The sequence below is a fragment of the Rousettus aegyptiacus genome, unplaced genomic scaffold (genome assembly GCF_014176215.1).
Source record: "Rousettus aegyptiacus isolate mRouAeg1 unplaced genomic scaffold, mRouAeg1.p scaffold_m13_p_6, whole genome shotgun sequence".
Classification (NCBI taxonomy): domain Eukaryota; kingdom Metazoa; phylum Chordata; class Mammalia; order Chiroptera; family Pteropodidae; genus Rousettus; species Rousettus aegyptiacus.
In genome coordinates this window covers 82,086,669-82,108,682 of record NW_023416309.1, presented here as the reverse complement: position 1 = coordinate 82,108,682, position 22,014 = coordinate 82,086,669, and the positions used below count along the sequence as shown (strand labels likewise).

General features: G+C 34.2%; 2 protein-coding genes across 4 annotated transcripts in view; one reads left to right on the top strand and one right to left on the bottom strand.

Annotated features, from left to right (window-relative positions):
• The window catches only part of CRLF3 (cytokine receptor like factor 3), a 30,744-nt gene extending 19,336 nt beyond the window's left edge, over window positions 1–11,408 (top strand). Inside the window, exons 7-8 of the mRNA XM_016152500.2 lie at window positions 8,809–8,921; window positions 9,763–11,408. Coding sequence (XP_016007986.2) covers window positions 8,809–8,921; window positions 9,763–10,019 — 370 coding nt within the window. The 3' untranslated portion in view covers window positions 10,020–11,408. The remainder of the gene's footprint in view (window positions 1–8,808; window positions 8,922–9,762) is intronic.
• Window positions 11,409–17,646: 6,238 nt separating this feature from the next.
• The window catches only part of SUZ12 (SUZ12 polycomb repressive complex 2 subunit), a 37,335-nt gene continuing 32,967 nt past the window's right edge, over window positions 17,647–22,014 (bottom strand). For all 3 annotated transcript variants that reach the window (XM_016152497.2, XM_016152498.2, XM_016152499.2), the window contains one exon: window positions 17,647–20,170. In XM_016152497.2, coding sequence (XP_016007983.1) covers window positions 19,825–20,170 — 346 coding nt within the window. In that variant the 3' untranslated portion in view covers window positions 17,647–19,824. The remainder of the gene's footprint in view (window positions 20,171–22,014) is intronic.

Below are 22,014 nucleotides of genomic sequence, written 5' to 3'. Positions count from 1 at the left end.
AGGAATATTTCTTAGACTTTTTCCCCATCCATATTTTCTCTGTCTTAAACTACTTTTCTAAAATGTAAACATAGTTCTGATCAACACCTCTTTTTTTTTTTTTAATTATTTTTATTGGGGTAACCTTGGTTAATACAATTATGTAATTTTCAGGTGTACATTATAATTTAACATCTGTATATTCTATCGTGTATTTACCACCCAAAGTCCAGATTCCGTTAATTACCATATATTTGACCCCCTTTACCCCATCTACTTCCCCCTTCCTCCTCCACTCCCTACCCTTTGGTAATCACTAGTCTATAGTCCATGTCCATCAGTCTCTGTTTGTCCTGTTTCTTTGTTGCTTTTAGGTTTATATCCCACATATAACTGATATCCTGTGATTTTCAACTTTTTCTGTCTGGCTTATTTTGCTTAGCATGATTATCCTGAGGTCCATCCATCTTGTCGCAAATGGCAGTATTTCATCTCTTCTTATGGCTAATATTCCATTGTATATATTTACCACAGCTTCTTTAGCCAATCATCTATTGTAGGACACTTTGGTTGCTTCCATGTCCTGGCCACTGTGAATAATGCTGCTATGAAAATTGGTGTGCAAATATCTTTATGGATATGATTTTTTAAGTCTTTGGGGTAAATACCCAGTAGAGGGATTCTGGATCATATAGTAAGTCAATTCTTAGTTTTTTGAGGAACCTCCATACTGTTTTCCATAGTGGCTGTATCAATTTGCAGTCCCACCAGCAGTGTATGAGGATTCCTTTTTCTCTGCATCCTCTACAGCATTTGTTATTACTTGTCCTATTGATTATAGCTATTCTAACAGGTGTGAGATGGTATCTCATTGTGGTTTTGATTTGCATTTCTCTAATAGCCAGCGATGTTGAGCATCTTTTCCTATGTTTGTTGGCCATTTGTATGTCCTCTATGGAGAAGTGTCTATTCAGGTCCTCTGTCCATTTTTGATTGGATCATTTTTTTGTTGTTTGTTATTGACAACTCATCTTTTTGAATGAAGCTGATTGTTTCATCCTACCCTTATTCCACTCAAGATGGTATGTATAGTACTTGGTATTGGCAGGAATGCAAACTTAAAAGAAAAAAACAGAACCTTTGGCTCAGTGTAGAGTATGCAGTTTATACATCAGTATAGGAAATATCCAGACTGCTGTGGAATATAAAGGCAGGAAAAGTTATTTCTAAGTGAGGGCTTGGTGAAGGCTTTATCCCAGGTCAAGCTGGTGAAGACATTTCAAATGAGGAAACAAAGCAAGAACCGAAGATATGGAATAGGAAAAAGTACAAAGAACAGCAGGTAGAGTCTTGATGAGGGTTCTTAAAGATGGAAGTATAGTCGGAACCCCAGAAAGATAAGATATTCTTTTAGACAGACTATGTATATTTCTTTAATTTCTCAAAGAAATGACCCTTTTGGAGGTAACTTGTACCCATTTACAAGGAGGACATTTGATACTGCATACAGTTTTTTTTTTTTCCACCCTCAATAAAAGGCTTTATCAAATAAAACCAAGTCAGGTTTATGTTCCCATAGTCTTGGGGGATCATGCTCTGTATTTGACTTTTCATGAATTCACAAATTGATTTAGACTATACGAAATAAGAGTAGCCAGTTAACATTTGTTGAGCTCTACTATGTGTTAGTTCTTAATGTCTATAAATCCTCATTACATCCTCACAAGGTAAATATATTTTATAGATATGGAAACTGAGATGTTAGATTAAGCAACCTGCCTAAGGTTGCACAGATTGTTAATAGTGATGCTCAGTTAAAGTCCTGATGGTCTAGCTCTGTAGAACTCTGCTTTAACTTAGACTAAGGTGGGAGGCCATTGGAGGGTATTGAACAAATGAATGACATGATATGACATCTGTTTTACAAGTCATTTTGGCTGCTATGTGGAAAATAGTCTGTAAAGTTGCAGGGAGATCAGTTAGGAGGTTGTAACAACAATTTTAGTAAAAGCTAATGGCTTTGATCGGGAAGGAGCAGTGGAGGTAATAATAAGTGATCAGAACCTGGATATATTTTGAAGAAGGAACTAACAAGATTGACCGATGGATTGGTTGTGGGATATGAGAAAGAAAGGAGTCAGGTATGAACCCAGGGTTTTTGGACTAAGTGAACAGTAGAGTAGAATTGTCATTTACTGAGGTCAGAGGAGTGTTTTCTATGTATCAGTTTGTTTTTTCACAAATTAAATTTGAGTTCCTTATTAGACATACACATGAAGGTGTGGAATATACAGTCGGACATACAAGTCTAGAGTTCAGTGGAGTGAGCCAGACTGGAGATATTAACTAGAGAGGACTTACCATACACATAAGTATTTAAAGCTGTGGAACTGGATGAGATCAGCCAGGGAATAAGTGCAGATAGAGGACACTGGAGGAATCTAACATTTACCAGCTGAGAAAAAAAGAAAGCACCAGCAAAGGATTCTGAGGAGGAATAGTGGGAGAATGTCTTGTCCTCAATGTCTTGTCCTCAAAGACAAGTAAAAGAAGTTTTAGATAATCATCAGTTGTGTCAAATGCTGGTGATCCATTAGTTAAGAAAGGGACTGAGATTTACTTTTGGGTGTGCAGTGTGGAGATCCATTGGTGACCCTGACATGAACAGTTTCAGTGGCACTGCGGAGGTGAAAACTTTTTTAGAGTGGGTTCAAAAGAGAGATTGGGAACTTCTGGGACCAGTAGATACATGGTAGCACCTTAGTTCTGAATTTTTCTATTTCTAGAAATTTTGGAGTAATAAAGAGAATATAGGTGGGAGGACCCATAAGTGCTTTTTCAACAAATATAAGAGACAGAAAACTTAAATTCCAAATTAGGTGTAAATACTTTCTAAGCCACAGCTAGTCAGGAAATCCAATGAGGGAATCATAATAGTTTCCCGAGGGAAAAATGAATGTGGGGGGCCAATTTCAGAAATCTCCAAATACTCAGTCCCAGAAGGAGAAGGACCCACTTTAAGACTATAAACAGGGCTAAGACTGAACAGTATTGAGTGTTCTGCTTGAGGAAGCAGAGAGAAAAAGTGGAAAATGCCCAGGGGAATTCAGAGTGCATCATCTTAGAAAGCAAAGACTAGCTCCCCTGGTGACAGTGGTCAGTAGTTTGTGAAGCAACCTTTGAAGAAACCAGAGAAGCTCAGATCTGGCAATAGAAGCTTTTTTGAACTAAATTAGATTGTGAGTGTCAAAGGAGAGATAGCTTCACAAAGAAGCCATATTAAAAGGTAGTGAATTCCTATAGCAATGGGGGATAGGCATAGAGCTGTAAATCTGAAAGTTACCATGGTCGGATAACACAAAATTAACCTTCATAGTATCTGTACAATGATAGGATAAAAGAAAAACATGATGAAAAAGAGTAGCAAATCTTTTCTAGAGATGATGAAAACAACCAGCAAAAATATTACCAGAAACAAGGAGCAAACTGTATTGCATTCAGCATTCTAATAGTAATTAATAAAAAAAAAAAAAATTTTAATGAGCTGGCCAAACTCAGGGTTTTAAGACCTCACTTTGGATACGAGCCACGAGTTTAGTAACCCCCAGAGCCCACTCTCACTTCTAACGACATAGATGGCTACAAATTCTGGGATTCCCATGACTACCCTCAAGTTCTGTAATTCACTAGAATGACTCACATAACTTAGGAAATTAAAACACTTAAAATTATATTTTATTATAGCAAAAAGATATGATTAGAAACCACCAAAGAGAGAGAAGCATAGGAAGAGGTCTCGGAAGGTTCCAAACCAGAAGCTTCCACTGTTTTCAGGGATGCTTGCTCAAACTTTGGTGTCCAGGGTTTTTATTTTATTGTATTATTTTTTAATGGAGGCATGGTTAATTAAATCATCCACTACTTGACTATTCGCTTCCCCTGCCCTCCCAGCAAGTTGGGCTGATATTATGTAGCTCAAAGCCTCAACCTTCTAATCATATGATTGGTCTTTCTGGGGTATCCTACTTCCATCCTGAATCATCTTGTTAGCATAAACTATCTAGGAGCCTAGTATAAGCACCTTATGAGCATAAATTATTAGGGGTGGTCTGAGGGGCCCACCATAAATAACAAAGACTGAATAACTCCTATCACTTGGGAAATTCCAGTGGTTTAGAAGTTACCTCCCAGGATCAAGGCAAGCCAAATTCTTCATTACATAATACTATAACAAATATCTACAATCCTCTATTTAGAATAATATTAGCTTGTTTTAATTTTTAGAGAAAATACTAGGAATATTAGGGATAAAATTCAGATACTTTGTATTTTCCACATCCCTCTCTACATATTTATTCATATAGCATTTTGTGTGTTTTTTAAATCTTTTAAAACATAATTTCGGACTTACAGAAAAATCGCAAGAAAAATACATAGAATCCCAAAACCCCTCACCCAGATTCCCCAATACTTTATTTCCTTCATCTTTTTCTCCCTACTTTTTTCCCAAATCGTTTTCAGTATTTATAAAAAGATTATCAAAATCAGAAAATTAGCATGGACATACTATAACATACAGACCTTATCAGATTTAGTTATTCCAATTAATGTTCTTTATAGAAAAAAAAAAATTTGGATCTTATGTTATATTCAGTTGTAATGTCTGTTTAGTCTCTTTTAATCTAGAAGTTTCTCTTTTAACTTTTATGATATTGACAATTTAAAAGAGTACAGGCTAGTTATTTTATAAAATATCCCTCAGTTTGGGTTTGTCTGATGTTTCCTGATGATTGGATTCAGGTTATGCATCTTTGGCAGGAATATTATAGAAGTAATATTGTGGTGTTCTCAGTGCATTGAATTCTTTAGGATATATACCCAGAAGTGAAATTGCCAGATCATGTGGTGGTTCTGTTTTTTATTTTGTGTTTCCATAGCAGCTGTACCATTTTAGTTTCCCATCAACAATCTAGTCTAGTACTTCGTTTAGGATTTGTGCATCTTGTAGTGTCTTTTTCTGACTTTGGTTTCAGGATCATATGAGCCTCATAAAATAAGTTCGGAAGTATCCCCTCCTCTTCAGTTTTTTGGAAAGGTTTGAGAAGGATTGTCATTAATTCTTCTTTAAATATTTAGTAGAGTTCACCAGTGAAGCCACTTGGTCCTGGGCTGTGTGTGTATATGGGTGTTGAAAGGTTTTTTGATTATTGATTTAATCTACTTTCTAGTTATAAATCTGCTCATATTTTCTATTCTTCATAATCAGTCTGGGTAGGTTATATGTTTGTAGGAATTGATCCATTTCTTCTAGATAATCCAGTCTTGCTGTATATTGTTCATAGGAATCTCTTATCTCTTATAATCCTTTATTTTCTGTGGTATCAGTTGTAATGTCTCTTTAATTTCTGACTTTGTTACTTCTCTTTCTTGATCTAGCTGAAAGTGTCGATTTGTTGATCATTTTAAAAAGCTAACTCTTAGTTTTGTTGATTATTTTCTATTGTTTTTCTATTCTCCATTTTGTTTAGTTTTGCTTTAATCTTATTTCCTTTCTTCTGCCAACTTTAAGCTTTGTTTATTTTTTTTATTTTTCGTTTATTTTATTTTTCATTCTTTGAAATGTAAAGTTAATTTTTTTTTTGAGATCACTTTTAATGTACATGTTTATCTCTATAAACGTCCCTGTTTGATGCTCTTGTTGTATACCAAAAATTTTGGTATGTTATGTTTTTGTTTTCATTTGTCTCAAGATGTTTTCTAATTTTTCTTTTGATTTCATCTTTGATTCACTGGTTGTTTAAGAGTCGGTTGTTTAATTTCCATATATTTGTGAACTTCCTAGTTTTCCTTCTGCCATTCATTTTCTAGTTTCATTTCAGTGCAATCAGAAAATATATGTGGTGTGATTTCAGTCTTAAATTTGTCATGACTTCTTTTATGACCTAACATGTGATGTATCCTAGAGCAGGGGATCCCCATACTTTGATGTTGCTTTTTAGTATCTTTTTCAACTGGAAGGGCATTTCTTGTAAGGAAGGTCTAGTAATGATGACCACCCCCCGCTCACCCTCATTTTTGTTTATGTGGAAATATCTTCATTTCTTCCTTATTTTTCAAGGACAGTTTTGCCATGTATTATATTTTTAGTTGCCAGTTTGTTTCATTAAGCACTTTAAATATATCATCCCATTCCTTTCTTGCCTGAAAGATTTGTTTAGAAATCCACTGACAGTCTTATGAGTTCCCTTGTACATGATGAGTTACTTTTCCTGCTTTCGGAATTCTGTTTTTGGCTGTTGACAATTTGATTTTAATGTGTTTCAGTGTGATATCTTGGATTCATTCTAGCTGGAGTCCATTGGTTTTATTGAATCTGGATATCCATTTCCTTCCTCAGGTTTGGGAAATTTTCAGCCATTATTTATTTAAATAAATATTCTATCCCTTTCCCTCTCTCTTTTCCCATAAGTCTCTTAGACTTTCTTCATTCTTTTTTTTTTTTAACCTCCTCTGATTCCATTTCAAATGACCTGTCTTCAAATTTGATGTTTCTTTCCTCTGCCTGATTTAATGTGATATTGAACTCCTGTCATCAGTTTTTCAGTTTAGTTATTATATTCTTCAGCTGCAAATGTTTTGTTTAGTTTTATATATATATATTTTTTTGATTGTCTTATTTTGTTCATGCATTTTCTAGAGCTTATAGAGTGCCTTTTTGATGGTTATTTTTAATTGTTGTCAGATAATTTAACCTTCATTTTATTAAGATATTTTTTCCGGAGATCTATTTTTTGTTTGGGCCATGTTTCTCTATTTCTTTATATATCTCATAATTTTGTATTGGGATCTGCACATATGAAAACAGCCACCTTTCCCAATCTTTACGGCCTGGTGTTATACAGAGAAGACCCTCACAGATGAGTTCAGCTAAAGATTCTGGGGACCTCCGAAATCTTTTGGTGGGGGATGAGACTTCCCTGAGCTTGTGTGTACAGTTTCTCAATTAGAGAGCCTTGCTAGTTTTTTAGGGACTCAATCTCTTGCTCTCTTTGGTGCCTGTTTGTGACATGCAAATTCTTTGGTGCTGCAGCAACCAAGCTGCCCTGCTCTCTCTCGTACTCAGTGGCCACCAGACATCTAGAGTATGTGGGCTTCCTGTCAATGCGCCACGTCAGGTAAGACAGATACTATTTCCTTGAGCAGTTCCATGAAAAGGTGGTGTACCAGAAACATCTATTCTTCTCCCTTTTTCCCAATGGAGAGAAGCCTTGAGTTATGCACCTTCTCATCATGCCAAGTTGTACTGGCAACAGGATGCCACCCTCCCTTTTCTTTGGTTTCAGCAGCATTCAGGCATCCATACTATGCCAGTTCCTGCAGTGCTCCAAATGAGGCACAGCAGAAACTAGCCCTTCAGGCAGCCTTCTATAGAGCTGGAATGCTGGATCCACTTTCTACTTCTATCTTACTTCCTGAAGGGAAAATCAAAAGCTGGGGTGTTCTTGCCTGGTACTGAGCTGTGGTAGCTTGGAAGAGGGGCTGACATGGAGAAAGTGAAATTGCTCTCCTTAGTCATTTCAATATAGCTGTTTTCAGCTCTATGCTCCCTTGGCGTAGTACAGCTTAACTGGATTCTGAAAATCTCATGAAGATATTTTGGTGTGCATATCATTGGTAAAGCAGTGTTTCTGCAGTAGAATGAGGACTCATACTTATTATTCTGCTGTATTGCTGATATCACTCTCTTCCTTCCCATGCTTTTTTTTTTATTTGAAGTTTTTAAAATTTTATGTGCAAAGAGCTAGCATTGTTTTTACAATAAGGTAGACGTCCTGAATGACCTATTCAAGGAAGTTCACTTAGTCCAACTTAAGCTTATATCCTTCGCGTCCTGACAGAAACACTGCAGCACATTTTGAGGCTGTATTTCCAGGTCAGACCATGTTGGTTTGAGCAGATGCAGCAAGAACGAGACCTCTGGCCAGATTTTCTCAAATGGCCTTAGTGGAGCTGCTGGTTACCCATTTTGCTCTCTTGGATGCAACAAAGCAAAAGAAAGGTCTCCCCAAACTTCTTCAGACTGCTGATTTAGAAGTGAAATTACTGCAGAAACCTGCAAACATATTTATGATCCTGCATGTTTGTCACTTTACAACGAAAGACATTTTAAGGCCTCATTGAATATAAATAATCACATCTACCGTCGGTAACATTACATTCTATTCCTCACTAATTTTTCTTTTTTTGTCCTTGCAAAGTCTGGCTTTCTGGAATGGAGGGAAAGATGAGTCTGGTAATAAGAACGTAGGTTGACCTTTGTACCTTTCCTATATCTAGACTACATAATGATGCATTATTTGAGACTAAAACACAAAAGGAAATACTTAAACTTTCCACAGATGAGGTTCTTCAAGCAAAGTATGTTCATAAACATATTATCCTTTTTTAAAAAATAAGGACATAAAATAGAAATGTGCTGCAGTTAACGCAGATTGTCCATTCAGAATGCTCGCTGTTGTATCCTAGTGCCACCACTCAGCCAGATGACCAGGGTCATCTTTTTTGAATCTTGTTTTGCCTTTCGTGCCTTAGTTTCCTCATGTATAAAATGGGTATGATAATAATAGCATTTACCTGGGTGATGTGAATTAAATGAGATGATTTATAGACATACAAAATTTTTAAAACAGTGCCTGGAATTTAGAAAGTACTGATTCATTGTTAGCTATTATTAAGAGCGGTTATGTTGAAATTGCTTTATTTAAGCTTAGTAACTGTTAGATATCATGTTTTAAAAAAGATTAAATAACCTTTCTACCTCATTTACAGAGTTGAAACTGTGGGACAGCCAGACAGAAGAGACAGTATAGGAGTGTGTGCAGAAAAACAGAATGGATATGACTCTCTGCAGCGAGACCAAGCAGTGTGCATTAGTACAAATGGTAAGAGATAAATATTATTCTCTTTGAAATATATGAAATATATGAATCTCTCCCAATGTCACACATTTGTAACAGGAGATGAGAAGGTTTAAGTAGGTCTTAATGACATATCTCTATGGCTACTATGTACCAGCCATTCTGTACACTTTATAAATAATCAACTAATTAACCCTTTTAGCAACTTTTCGAAGTGGGAGTGATATTATATCCATTTTATTAATGATAAAAACTGAGCCACAGAGAGGTTAAGTAACTAGCTTAAACTCAAATAGCTTGGAGGTGGTTGAGCTGGGATTTGCAGCAGGCAGTCTACTTCTGGATTCTGTGTACATGGGTCATCTAAATTCAACATATATTAGGAAACTAGGGAAAGAATTTACTTAGTTAGGATTTCTGGTGTTGTTTGGTCCCTTACTCCATAGTAATCATACTTTCAAGTCACTGCACAAGAGACATGTTAATATTTTGTGGTGTGGGTCAAGCAGTAGGTAGAACATGATTGTTTATTCAGTGTGAAACAATCTTGCTATTCCACAGGATGTAACTGTGTAACAGAGTCAAGTTTCTTTTGATGCCATCCATATGTGGAACTCAGTCTATATTCTAAAAGAGTAGAACTCTGAGTCAGAACTCTAAGTGTCATTAAAGCTTTATCTTTTTCTTCTCCCTTGAGGATGGGGATTAATTAACATACTCAAATGCATTATCTTTGACTAGTTGGCATTCTAAAATGTTTTCTTTATCTGAATTAGGAAATTAGCTGTGTTACCAATAATCTAGAATCTGTTTTAATTCTTAGTTATTGCTCACAAGTAAATGACTCTTTACCTTAACATTTTAGGTGCAGTTTTTGTAAATGGAAAAGAAATGACTAATCAGTTGCCCGCCGTTACTTCTGGGTCCACTGTCACATTTGACATTGAAGCTGTGACTCTAGGATCCACCAATAATAACGAAGGTGGAAACTTCAAGCTTCGAGTAACTATTAGCTCAAATAACAGAGAAGTGGTTTTTGATTGGTTACTTGATCAATCTTGTGGTTCTCTTTACTTCGGATGCTCATTTTTCCATCCTGGATGGAAAGTGTTGGTATTCTAGATTTTTGGATGATTGGCTTTGGTTTGCAGGGTTTTAATGTAGCTATCTTCAGCCCAGTTTAGTTGTAATTGTTAAATAAAAATTGTTAGATTCATCTCTCATTTTAGCCATTGGAAATGGAAATGTTTACTGGATTTATCTTGGAATATTTTAGCAATGAAACTTGAATATTGTGGACAAAACCATAATGCAGTCTATTTTTAGCAATATTAATTAAAATAGCACATCACAATAAAAATCAAATTGGCTTTTAAAATATGAGGATACAGAAAGTCCTATGCCCTTCCTCTGTACTTTTTTTAAAAATTGGTTATTTGAACAGAAAAACTTAACATAATGTTTTATTAAATCCCCATCTTTTAAGGATCCAAGGCCATGTAAGACTTTAGTATACAACAGTAGACCAGATAGAAGCCAGAATTTTGTAATATACATTCACTTGTGTGCTCACCACACAAGTTGAATATGTTCTCCATATTCAGGTATTTGTAAGCAGTATTGAATTTTATCTCATGTTCAGTAATCTTTAAGTACCAAAAGCATGGTAATTTTTGCATTTTACAAAAATTACTGAGCAAATGTCTACAATAGGCAAAGCATTTTCTTTTGCTCTTGCAATTTGATTCATGGTAGACTACAGGATTTTTACAGGGTAAAACTACTTATGGAAGTAGTATACACAGCAGTATTAGCCATTTCACATGTATGGAATATGCACATGTGCATATCCAGCTGCAGTGATATGCATGTTACTATTCATAAGGTATGAGCTGCAGTCCAGTTTAGTGTCAGTTTTATAAATGGTCTTTTAGTGGACCAAACAAATATAAATACTTGACCTACTTATTTTTTTGAAACTTAAATTTGTGTAAAATATTTATTTGAAGGACTCAGTATGTAAAAATGATTATCTTAACTTGCTATATATCAGCTACAGATTTTTCTAATGTGATTTTTTTTTTCATTTTTAACAGTGGAAAAGTAGAAAAGCAAGTTTGATACTTTTGTAAGATAATTTATTTGGGGATTCAAACTCCCTGTTAGACAATCATGACCTTTTTCTCTTGCCTTTTTTTTTTTTTTTTAATAAATAAGTCGTCTTTCACTTGTTTAGTAGTAAGATATGCTAGAATGTAGATGCCTTGTCCAGCTGTCTGAAACCAAATAAAAAACTAAAAGTTAAACGTGTGTATTTTTTTCTTCCATGAAATTTGAGAAATTCAGTTTTAATCTTTAGAGGGAGAAAAGGGTTTCTTGTGGCTCCAGTCATTTTAATTCAGGTATCATTGTAACTTGTGAAAAGCTACTTAGACTTGTATTCTGTGTATCTGATACCAAGTATAGTGGCCGACACATAACACATGTACAATAAATGTTTGACCGAATATAGATATTTTCTCCAGAATGGCTTCATCTCATTTCCTTCATTTAGTAAGTATTTATTGAACATCTTTCTTACCCTTGAAAGGAGAATGGCATCTTAAATTTATACCTCTACAGTGTGCTTTTTCATAGAAGTGACTTAAACCTAACTTAGTTGTAGACCAGAGTGGATTTTACTGTTTTGAACTCTGAAACTAAATATTTTTTTTCTTGAAATAAGAACTGAGATTTTGGTAAAATCTAACTCATTCTATTTGAACAGATAAAAAACAGTATTCCAAATCTGTTTGGAGGGATGAGAGTTTGATAGTAAGAATTGGTATTTACTGAGCCCCTACTATGTACCAGGCACATTGCTAAATTTTCAAAATACATTCATTATCTTATTTAATCCATATATTGTACTAATAATACTGTTATTAGTTTTTTCTACTTTATAGATGAGAAAATGTAGGTCAAAAGATGTATACTAATTTGGTTAAGGTCATGACAAATAACTAGTCTGGTTAGGACTGTAGCCCAGATCTGTTTTACTTTGGAGCCACAGCTCTTAACCATTATGCTCCTGAGAGAAGTGGACACTGAGGAGAAAGCCCCAGGTGTAGATAATAACCAGACATGGGCTAAGTGGTAGAAATTACAGAGTAGCACTGAGGACTGAATCTATCTGAAGATCTCAGCGAGCAAAGTAAATCTTAAAAGATGAGTAGAAAGTTAATAAGCTCAGAACTGGCATATGAAGCAGAAGGGAAGGAATTTGCAGTCATGATGGAGGTAAGAAGAGTGTGCATCAGGGCATCCCTGAATATCATGGTGGTGATAGGAGTATATGAGAATGCAGTAAATGTCTGAGGAGTGCAGAGAAGTTGCATTTCTTTTTTTTTTTTTTTTTTGAAACTGTCAAACTGATTTTCAGGGGGGTTGTACCATTTTTACATTCTCTCTAGCAATGTATTGGCTCTCTCAGTATTGGTTGTCACTGTTTTTAATTTTAGCCTTTTTGATAAATGTGTGGTGATATTTCACTGTGGTTTTAATTTGCATTTCTCTAATGGCTAATGATATTAAACATCTTTTCAGTTTATTTGCCATCAGTTAAACCTCTTCAGTGAATTTACCCATTTTCTAAGTGGATTGTTTATTTACTATTAAGTTTTAATAGTTCTTTATGTAGTCTAGATACTGTTGGGTATGTGGTTTGGAAATATCTTGTCAGTAACTTGTCTTTTATCCCATTACCAGGCTGTTTCCCAGAGTACAAGTTTCTAATTTTGATATTCAATGTATTAATTTTTCCTTTTATGGATTGGGCTTTTGGTGTCAAGTCTAAGTAGAACTCTGTTTAGCCCTAGATCCCAAAGATTTTTTTTCCTGAAAGCTTTATAGTTTAATATTTGAAGTCTGTGATCCATTTTGGTTTTTTTGTATAGAGGTGTGAGGCTTAGGTTAAGGTTCATTTGGGAACGAATCTGTTCATATCGATGTCCAGTTGCTTCAGCACCATTTGCTGCAAAGGCTCTCTTTCCTCCATTGAATGGCTTCTGCACCTTTGCCAAAAATCACTTGGGCATATTTGTATAGGTCTAATTCTGGGTTCTCTGTTCTGTTCCATTGATATATGGGTCTGTCCCTCTGGCATTACCACAGAGTATGATTACTAAGATATATGATGTTTTATAATCAGACTGATTTCTTATTCATCTTTTTCAAAATTGTTTTAGCTATTCCAGTTCTGTTGTCTTTCCATGTGAATTATAGAATAATCTTTTCAAAAAATCTTGCTGAGATGTTAAAATTGTGTTGAACCTGTATATCAATTTGGGAAGAGTTGACATCTTTACTATGTTGTTTCCAATCCATGAACACAGTAGTATGTCTCTCCTATTTAGACCTTTGATTTCTTTCATCAGCATTTTATAGTTTCTAGCATTCGAGGTCTGCATTTTTTGTTACATTGACACCTAAGTATTTTTTTTAGTGATCGTAAATGGTATTGTATTTTTAATTCTGGTTTCCACATGCCTATTTCTTATATAATCAATCTGTATGTTTATTTTGTATCCTGCCAAATTAATAAACTAGATCCCCCTAACCCCTTTGAGATTTCTTCTTTGATCCAAGTATTTTCTAGAAATGTGTTTAGTTTCTGAGTGTATTTGGTGATTTTCCTGTTATTGATTTCTAGTTTTATTATATTGTAGTCAAAGAATATACTCTGTATGAAATTGTTTCAAATTTGTGAGGTTTTATGTCCTAGGGTATAAGTAATCTTGGCATATGTTCTGTGGGCACTTGAAAAGGCTGTATTCTGCCATTAATGGGTGGAATGTTTTATAAATGTAGATTAGATCCTATTGGTTGATGGTGTTGCAGTTTTATTATATCCTTTCTAATTTTGTGTAGTTCCCCTATCAATTCTTGAGTGGAATGTTGAAGTCTCCAATTAGAATTGTAGATTTGTCTGTTTCTTCTTTTAGTTCTATCCGTTTTTGACTCACAGCTTTTGCCTCTCTTATGAATACACATTCAGATTTGTGTATCATTGACCATTTTATCATAATGTCCTTGTTTCTGGTAATTTCCTTGGCTCCAAAGTCTACTTTATCTGATATTAATATAGCCTCTCCTGCATTCCTGTTTGCATGATTTATATTTTTCTATCCTTTTTTAACTTGTCTATAACATTATATTTGGAGTTTCTTGTAGACATCATATAGTGTGTCATGGTTTTGTTAGTGTTTTAATTTACTGTCAGTTTTATTTGGTCTAGACTATTGATATATAATGTTGTTATTGATATGTTAGGGCTTAAGTCTGCCATTTTTTATTTCCTGTTCTTCGGTTTTCATTTGCTTTCCTTTCCCTGTGTTCTTTGTATAGTTTAGTAGTTCTAGATGTTGCTATATATGTATATTAATATATATGTACATATACATATATGTATATACATTACATATATTCATTTGTGTATTAAGTATATGACATGTTTTTTGTTTGTGTATGTGTGTGTATATATATATATATAGTCATTTTTCTGATTCCTTTCTCTCTCTATATATATTTATATACACGACTTATCTGTTGTATCTTTTCGGTGTATTGGTGTCATTTTAATGTTCAAGTGAAATACAGAATCCCTACCTTTATTCTTCCCTCATTTACAACATAATCTTTCTTAAAATTTTCTCTACCACAGATTTAGAATCAAATCAGACAATAACTTTTGCTTCAACCATAAAATATTTTAGAAAACTTGAGACGGAAAGCCTATATTTACCTATATTCTTCTGCTTACCATGTTTTCTTCATCACGTTCCAAGATTCCTTCTTGTACTGTTTCCTTTTTTATAGAACTTCGTTTAGCTAGTCTTTTAAATTTTTTGCCAGCAGACATTTTAAATTTCTTTCATCTGAGAATGTCTTGATTTTCTTCTTCATTCCTTTAGGATATTTTCATTAAGTATAGGATTCAGGGTAGACAATTCTTTTCTTTCAGTACATGAAAGATATCATGCTACTTACCATGGTTTCTGATGAAAAATCTAGTATAATTGTTTTTCCTACTTGTAGATAGTGTCATTTTTCTGATTCCTTTCTCTATATATTTAGTTTTCAGAAGTTTAATGTTACTATATCTTTGCATCGATTTCTTTCGGGTTATCTTGTTTTCCTCAGCTTTTTTAATCTTTTGGGTTTATGTCTCTTGCCCAACCTGGAAAGATTATAGCCATTGTCAAGTACTTTTTTCAGTCCTGCCCTTTTTCCATTCCTTCTGGGACTCTAATGACATAAATTTTATATCTTTTGTATAGTCCCACTGATTCCTGAGGTTTTGTTCATTTTCTTTTCTGTGTTCAGATTAGGTTGTTCTTACAGTTCACTAATTCTTTCCTCTGTTGGGTCCATTTACAGAGCTTTTTGTTATTTTGGTTATTGTATTGTCACTTCTAAAACGTCCATTTGGCTCTTCTTTAGATCTTCTATTTCTTTGCTGAGACTCTATATATTTGCTGAGTCTATTCATTTTCTCATGTTTCAAGTGTGTTCATAATTACTCACTGAAACATTTTTATCATGGTTGCTGTGATGGTTAGTCTTATGTGTCTACTTGACTGGGCCAAAGGATAAAGGATGTCTAGGTAGGTAAACATTACTTCTGGGTGTGCCTGTGAGGGTGTTTCCAGAAGAGATTAGCATTTGAATTGATGGATTAAAACAAAGGGCCCTCCTTAATGTGTGTATCGTCCAATCTGTTGAGGGCTGAATAAAGGAAAAAAGTGGTTGAATTAATTCTCTGCCTGTTGAGCTGGGACATAGATCTTTTAGTGATCTACACTGCTGGTTCTAGGGCCTTTAGATCCGGCCTGGCCTGGAATCTATACCGCTGGCTCTCAGCTCATCAAATTCCACCACTGGCTTTACTGGGTTCCTGCCTTGTAGACAGATCATGGGACTTCTCAGGCTCCCTAATCTTATATTGGTTGTTTTTCTAGAGAAAACTAATAGAGCTGTTTTAGAATCTTCATCAGATACTTTGCTGTGTGGTCTTCATTCGAGATCTTCCTAGTGCTTATTAGTATGATGAATGGTTTTCTATTGAAATGTATTTTTGTCATGAGACTGGATTTTATTTAAACTTGTCAACTGGCTTTTTGACATCACTCTAGCAGATTGAGTGAGGGGAGGGGCCTGTCTCATTATTGCCAAGTGGAGGTAGACTTGTAGCTCCAACTCAGCCTCCATTGATAGCTAAGAGCATACTGTTGGATTGACAAAGGAGTTCTGACTCCCGATAATCTCCACTGGAGTGGAGTTGCCCCATCACTTTCAAAAGTGAGTCCTGACTCTTCACCAGACTTTTTCTGAACCACCTCATTAGAGACGGAGAGAGGTACCTCATTACTGCTAGTGGAGGTGGAAGTACAGATTCCTGTAACCACTGGGTAGGGGTCCTTATCCTTGCCTGGTGGGGTGAAAGTCCTGTCTCTACTTGGCCTGTATGATAAAATCCTAAAGATGGAATTGTTAGGGGAAAGATTGAATGCACTGTGATTTTACTAGGAAGTACCAGACTGCTCTCTCCAGAACTGTCTTGAGTACTCATTTCCCCATTTCTTGACAGCAGTATTAGCAAACTTTCATCTTTAGCAAGCTAAATCCATCTATGTTCTTGATCTCATTCCTTTTTTCTGGTAATTTGTCTATCTTTGGTCTTCTGTCTCTTCAAGTCTATAATCATGCTCAACCTTCCCATCAATTCTCCCCGAAATTCTTCCTTTGGCCTCACTCTTGCCCTGGCCCCATTTTTCACATACTCTGATAAATTTCTCCAGCTCACTTTCCATTTAATCAGCTCATTAAACCTGTTTTCTGTCACTTACCTCCTTTGAAATTACCTTTTTATTCATTTTGTTAGGGATCGCTTCCTCTGAAATTCCTTTATACTGCAACACCAACAGTTATTTCTTGGGCACTTACTTCAGGCAATGTTCTAGTAGTTGGATATTACCTGCACTATTACAATACCATTCTAGCGATTCTTACTATGTAGAACTTCTCCACTCCGAAATTCTTAAAAGCTGTGGCTCACCTAAAACACAAAAATTAGTTTGTGTCATATCTGTGCAATAAATCTCTAAGTACTTCCTACTACCTAAAATACAAACTTTTAGCATGGCATATAAAGACCTCATCATGTCACCAAATATGAGCACCAACTAAGACCATTAGGCAGTACTATGGTCAGTGAGATGGAATCAGTTGCTTAAAAGAAATGCACATAGTGAGCTTTGGAAAAATAGATGGGCACACAGCTCAAAGAATACACAGCAACATGTGTACATGCAACATAGTATTAATAGTAAATAAAGCAAGAACAGCTGCATTGTCAACTCTTCTGTTGTTTCCCCCAACTCTTCTCAAGTTAACTTCAACAACTACTGACCTCATGGAAGATAGTATATAATTTTATTATATATCATTTTACTTTATCATTTGTAACCCACTGTAATATGAGCTTTTTGAAAGCCAAGATAAATTTTTTTGAAAGCCAAGATAAATTCTTTTTCATTAAAAAGAAAATGAAAAATCCAGAACCAAAAATGGTAACTATAAATTAATATTGACATAACTCTGAACTATAAACTTAAAAATATATCTACCTATGTATTACTATAAATAACATACTAGTTGAAATTGATGCTCCTAAAATTGAAAGCAGGTTTCACATTCACTTTCACTTTTCTTTTTTTTTCTTTTTTTTTTTTTTTTGGCTTAAACAGCAGATATTTCTTACAGTTCTCAAGGCTGGGAATTCCTTTCTTAATTCTTATTAGCTCTGACCGATGGGTGTAATTCTGGATTCTTATTATCCTAGATAAGCCAAAGTTTTAGTGCACATTATTAACAATGCATAAAAATAAAAGAAAAAAAACAGTACAGCTTTTATATTATTGAACTTTATGTACAAAATCATTTGATTTCAAATAAACATTTAATGTAAAAACAAACGTTCTTTTAAACTGAATTTTTTTTTTACATCTACTGTACCATTCAAATGCTTTATCATCTTAACATGATTTCTTCAAAATCTCTTATCAAGGGTACATATAGAAAAGCATTTTTTTTTTTTTATAAATAGAAACAAAGGGATTTTTTCAGCTTTTATTATAAGATGACATAAAAAGTTTACTCGACAGAAGTAATTTCATTACTATTTGGGGGAGGGAATCACCAACTTTTTGTGCAAACAATGCTAGCCTTCTTTTAAGCATTAAGAGCATAACTGCTTAAGAAATGACATAAGCAATAATTCTACACCTACTTCTCCCCTAAAATAATCTATTTTTTTTTTTACATATGTGCACAGCTTTAGCAAATTAAAGCCCGAGAGAAATGCTCAAGATCCACTATCCAGAGGCATGATCAGAGATTACTATAACTCATCATTTGGAGAGCTTACCAATCAAGGAGTCTGTAATGAAAAGCTGCAGTTTCCCTCTTTCCTATTTTTTTTAACACAAAAATCAATGACTAAGAACTTAATAATACTGGATGACAAATCACATCCACACTATTAGTTAAATAGCCTCACAGTTAAACACATCTTAAAGACCAATCAAATCAGTATTTACATTTTATAAATTTCTGAAGACACCATTAGAAAGCTTATATATCCCTTCATTAAACAAAATAGGGAACTGCATCTGATGGTGGTGGAATGAAATAAAAAAATTAAAAATACCTGTATTTACAGCAGCATTGATCCTTTATAAATAAAGAATATGAAAATGCAATTATCTTTAAGGATAATAAAAAATTGAGGTGATGTTAACCACAGTGCTTGGAGTTGGAATAAAAATCTATTGGTGCTTGTTAATGTGCCAGTAGTGAAACCACTTTCTGTTGGAGACGATCCAACTGCAAATATGTGCATAAAACACATATAACACAGGGCATAATTGCTCAAAACAATTCAAGTCAGCTTATCTGTATTGGATATTCTAATCGTGAAATACATTACAAAGACATCCTTGCAAACATAAAGAAATTATAACATTTTATGGTTCATTTTTATAGAACATTTCCTCCCCTGAAAGTGGCATCTTAAAAATCTCAACTTGCTCTTCCCTTGGTTTACAATCCTAATGAAAAGATGTGGACAGCTTACTTTTCCATGTGCTTTCCTAATTGGGGGGGAAAAACCCAAAACAGCAAAATGTTCAAGTTTAAAACATACTGGGTGAGCAATGCACTAAAATTATCCACATAAATGGTAGGTAAGCTTATAAACCGACATGTCATTTCACTGTTGAATGTGAGAAATTTCTTCTCAAACAGGCATTAAGATGAAGTGCTATTTTAAAATTGTAAAATGAACGTATGCAATGCAAAACATATTGTAATTTTTCATTTCAAATTGATAAATGATTTCAAAAGGATCAAGGTATGACTAAATACTAATGTAACATAATTTCACAAAAATCTTCAATTTTAAAAAAAGGGAATCACATTCCAATTTTCCCTCCCCAAGAAAATGTCTCACAATCACCAAATAGAAAAACAGCCAGTCACAATGCAAAAAACATTATAATTTAAATATATGAAATAATTTCAAAATTATCAATTTAATATATTTCATAAGACAACTGTTGAAGTTAAAAATACTTTCTTTGAAGTATTGCTTTTCATGCTCAAACAAGAGAATGTTTTAATGACATCAATAAAACTGATATACATATAATGCTGCATAATGACATGAAGTAGAACCCTGATACAAATATCCTTATTGAAATCATTTACTTCATCTAACAGTGCCTGTTTGGAACCTATGATTAAGAAACATAAGTAAAACTCTTCCTAGAGACTGAATTCCCTAAAATGCAATTTCAGTGTTTGTCCGTAACATGGGGTTTAGGCCTTTTCAGAGTTTTTGTTTTTTGCTCTGTTTTGAAACCCCTGAGACACTATCTGTTTCCAAAGCTTTCTCTTTTGAGTTAATTTCACTAAATCCATTTGCTGTCCCATTTTGTTCTTCAGTAATTTCTTCAGTTGCAGGGGAAGCAGATTCTCCTTTTTCTAATTTTTGCTGCATTTCACGGAGCTTGGTAACAGCTTTATCTATTGACATTATACTAATGAGATTAAAGTCATGCATGCTGACTAGATGAAGCATGAAGTTTCGACATAAATTCTTCTTAATTATTTTCTGTCCATAGTTTTCTACAAACAGCATACAGGCATGATTCATTTGATTGTCAGCAATAAACCTATTTAATAAAAACAACACAAAACATCAATAGCAATACAAAGCATTTCTATCAAATCCAACAGTGATAACCATTATAGAATGACTATATTGAAATCTAGGTAAATGATTTAAGAATAAAACTACAGTGAATTTGAGATTCTATCACCTGAATGATCTTACCATTGAAAAAAATTAAAGAGGTTTAAGTAACCAGAGCTAAAATAGATGTATGTAATTTCACTAGGAAAAAAACATGACAACAGTATTACATTATTTTCTCTTGCCAGCACCACTTTCATTAACTCTCTATGAACACCCTATCCCCTTCATTCTCTCCCTTGATCTTGACATACTTTCTTATTTCAGAAGCAGTGTTTCTTTACATTTTCAGTTCATGGTAAACCTCTGAAAAAATGAAGATGTCACAACAAATGTGGTACAGTGTGGTTGTTTAGCACAAACTATGAATAAGGTGCATTTAAAATAAATAATAAATAAAATAAAGAGAGAACTAAATTAAACCAAAGAGAATGGCTACTCAGTTATGCTCTAGAACAGAGTTCAACAGAGTGCAAGGGACTTGAATGCGGATTTTAAAAAATCCAAATAGTTCACCCAACTGCTTACTACTTTTAATGTCAGTATACAATGAACCCCAATAGGCTGTTGTGCTCACAGATTAAGATCAAGGAATTAAAATAGAACTCAAAAAATAAAAATAAAAAATAAAACAGAACTCAGATAGTATAATTTAACTAAAATACTATCTTAAAACTGGCAAATCAAGACAAAAGTAAAAAGATTTAGACCAAACCTCCACATAAATACATTACTCATAAATGATTTCCCCAAGATAGGGGACCAAACATTTTCTGTAAAAGGCTAGAAAGTAAATATTTAAGAGTGTGCAAGCCATATGTAATATGTCATCTTCCTCTTTTTTTTTAAATTTTGTTCAATTACAGTCAACGAACAATATCAGTTTCAGGTGTACAACATAGTGATTAGACATATAACTTGTGAAGTGATCACCACAATTCTAGTACCCATTGACACCATATAAAATTATTACGATATTATTTATTGACTATACACCCTATGCTGTGCTTTACATCCCTATAACTGTTTTTATAACTGGTAATGTGTACATCTTAATCCCTATCCCCTTTTCACCCATCTCCCCAACCCCCCTCCCATCTGGCAATCATCTAAATGTTCTCTGTATCTATGAGTTTGTTTTGTTTATTCTGTTTTTCAGATTCCACATATAAGTGAAATCATATGGTATTTGTAGTTTTTACAACCCACTGAAAATGTGAAGACTATTCTTAGCTCAAGATAGTATACGAAAAAAGGCTATGGGCTATGCACCCAGACATCTGGATTAGAACTTATGTACCAACAACACTTTTCCCAGCCCAGAGTAAAGAAACAAAAGTTTCCCATTTATTTCACTTATCTATAAATGAAAAAAACTTTGGATGCTTGTGCTATAGATAAAAGCCTTAAATGAGGATCTAGTAATAATGAAGGAAGAGAAGAATAACATGTGTATTGATGGGTAAATAGTTCACACGGAGGAGGCAGATCTGCAGGAAAAACAATGCTTTGAAATATTCTTTTAGCTACAAAGGTATGAGAAATGAAGACTGTTCTACCTTTGCCCTCTATGAAATCGTAATAAAGAAAAAAAAGAAAAGCCACTTATATTTTATTCTGCATAATTTAGCAATTGTTAAAAATTATGGTAATAACTGTGGTAATTTTCAGGATTTCCTGGAATGTAGCTCATGGCATATTATTTTTGTATTCCCTGGCAATATAAGGAATGAAAATTGGGTCAATTAAAAAAAAAAGGGACAC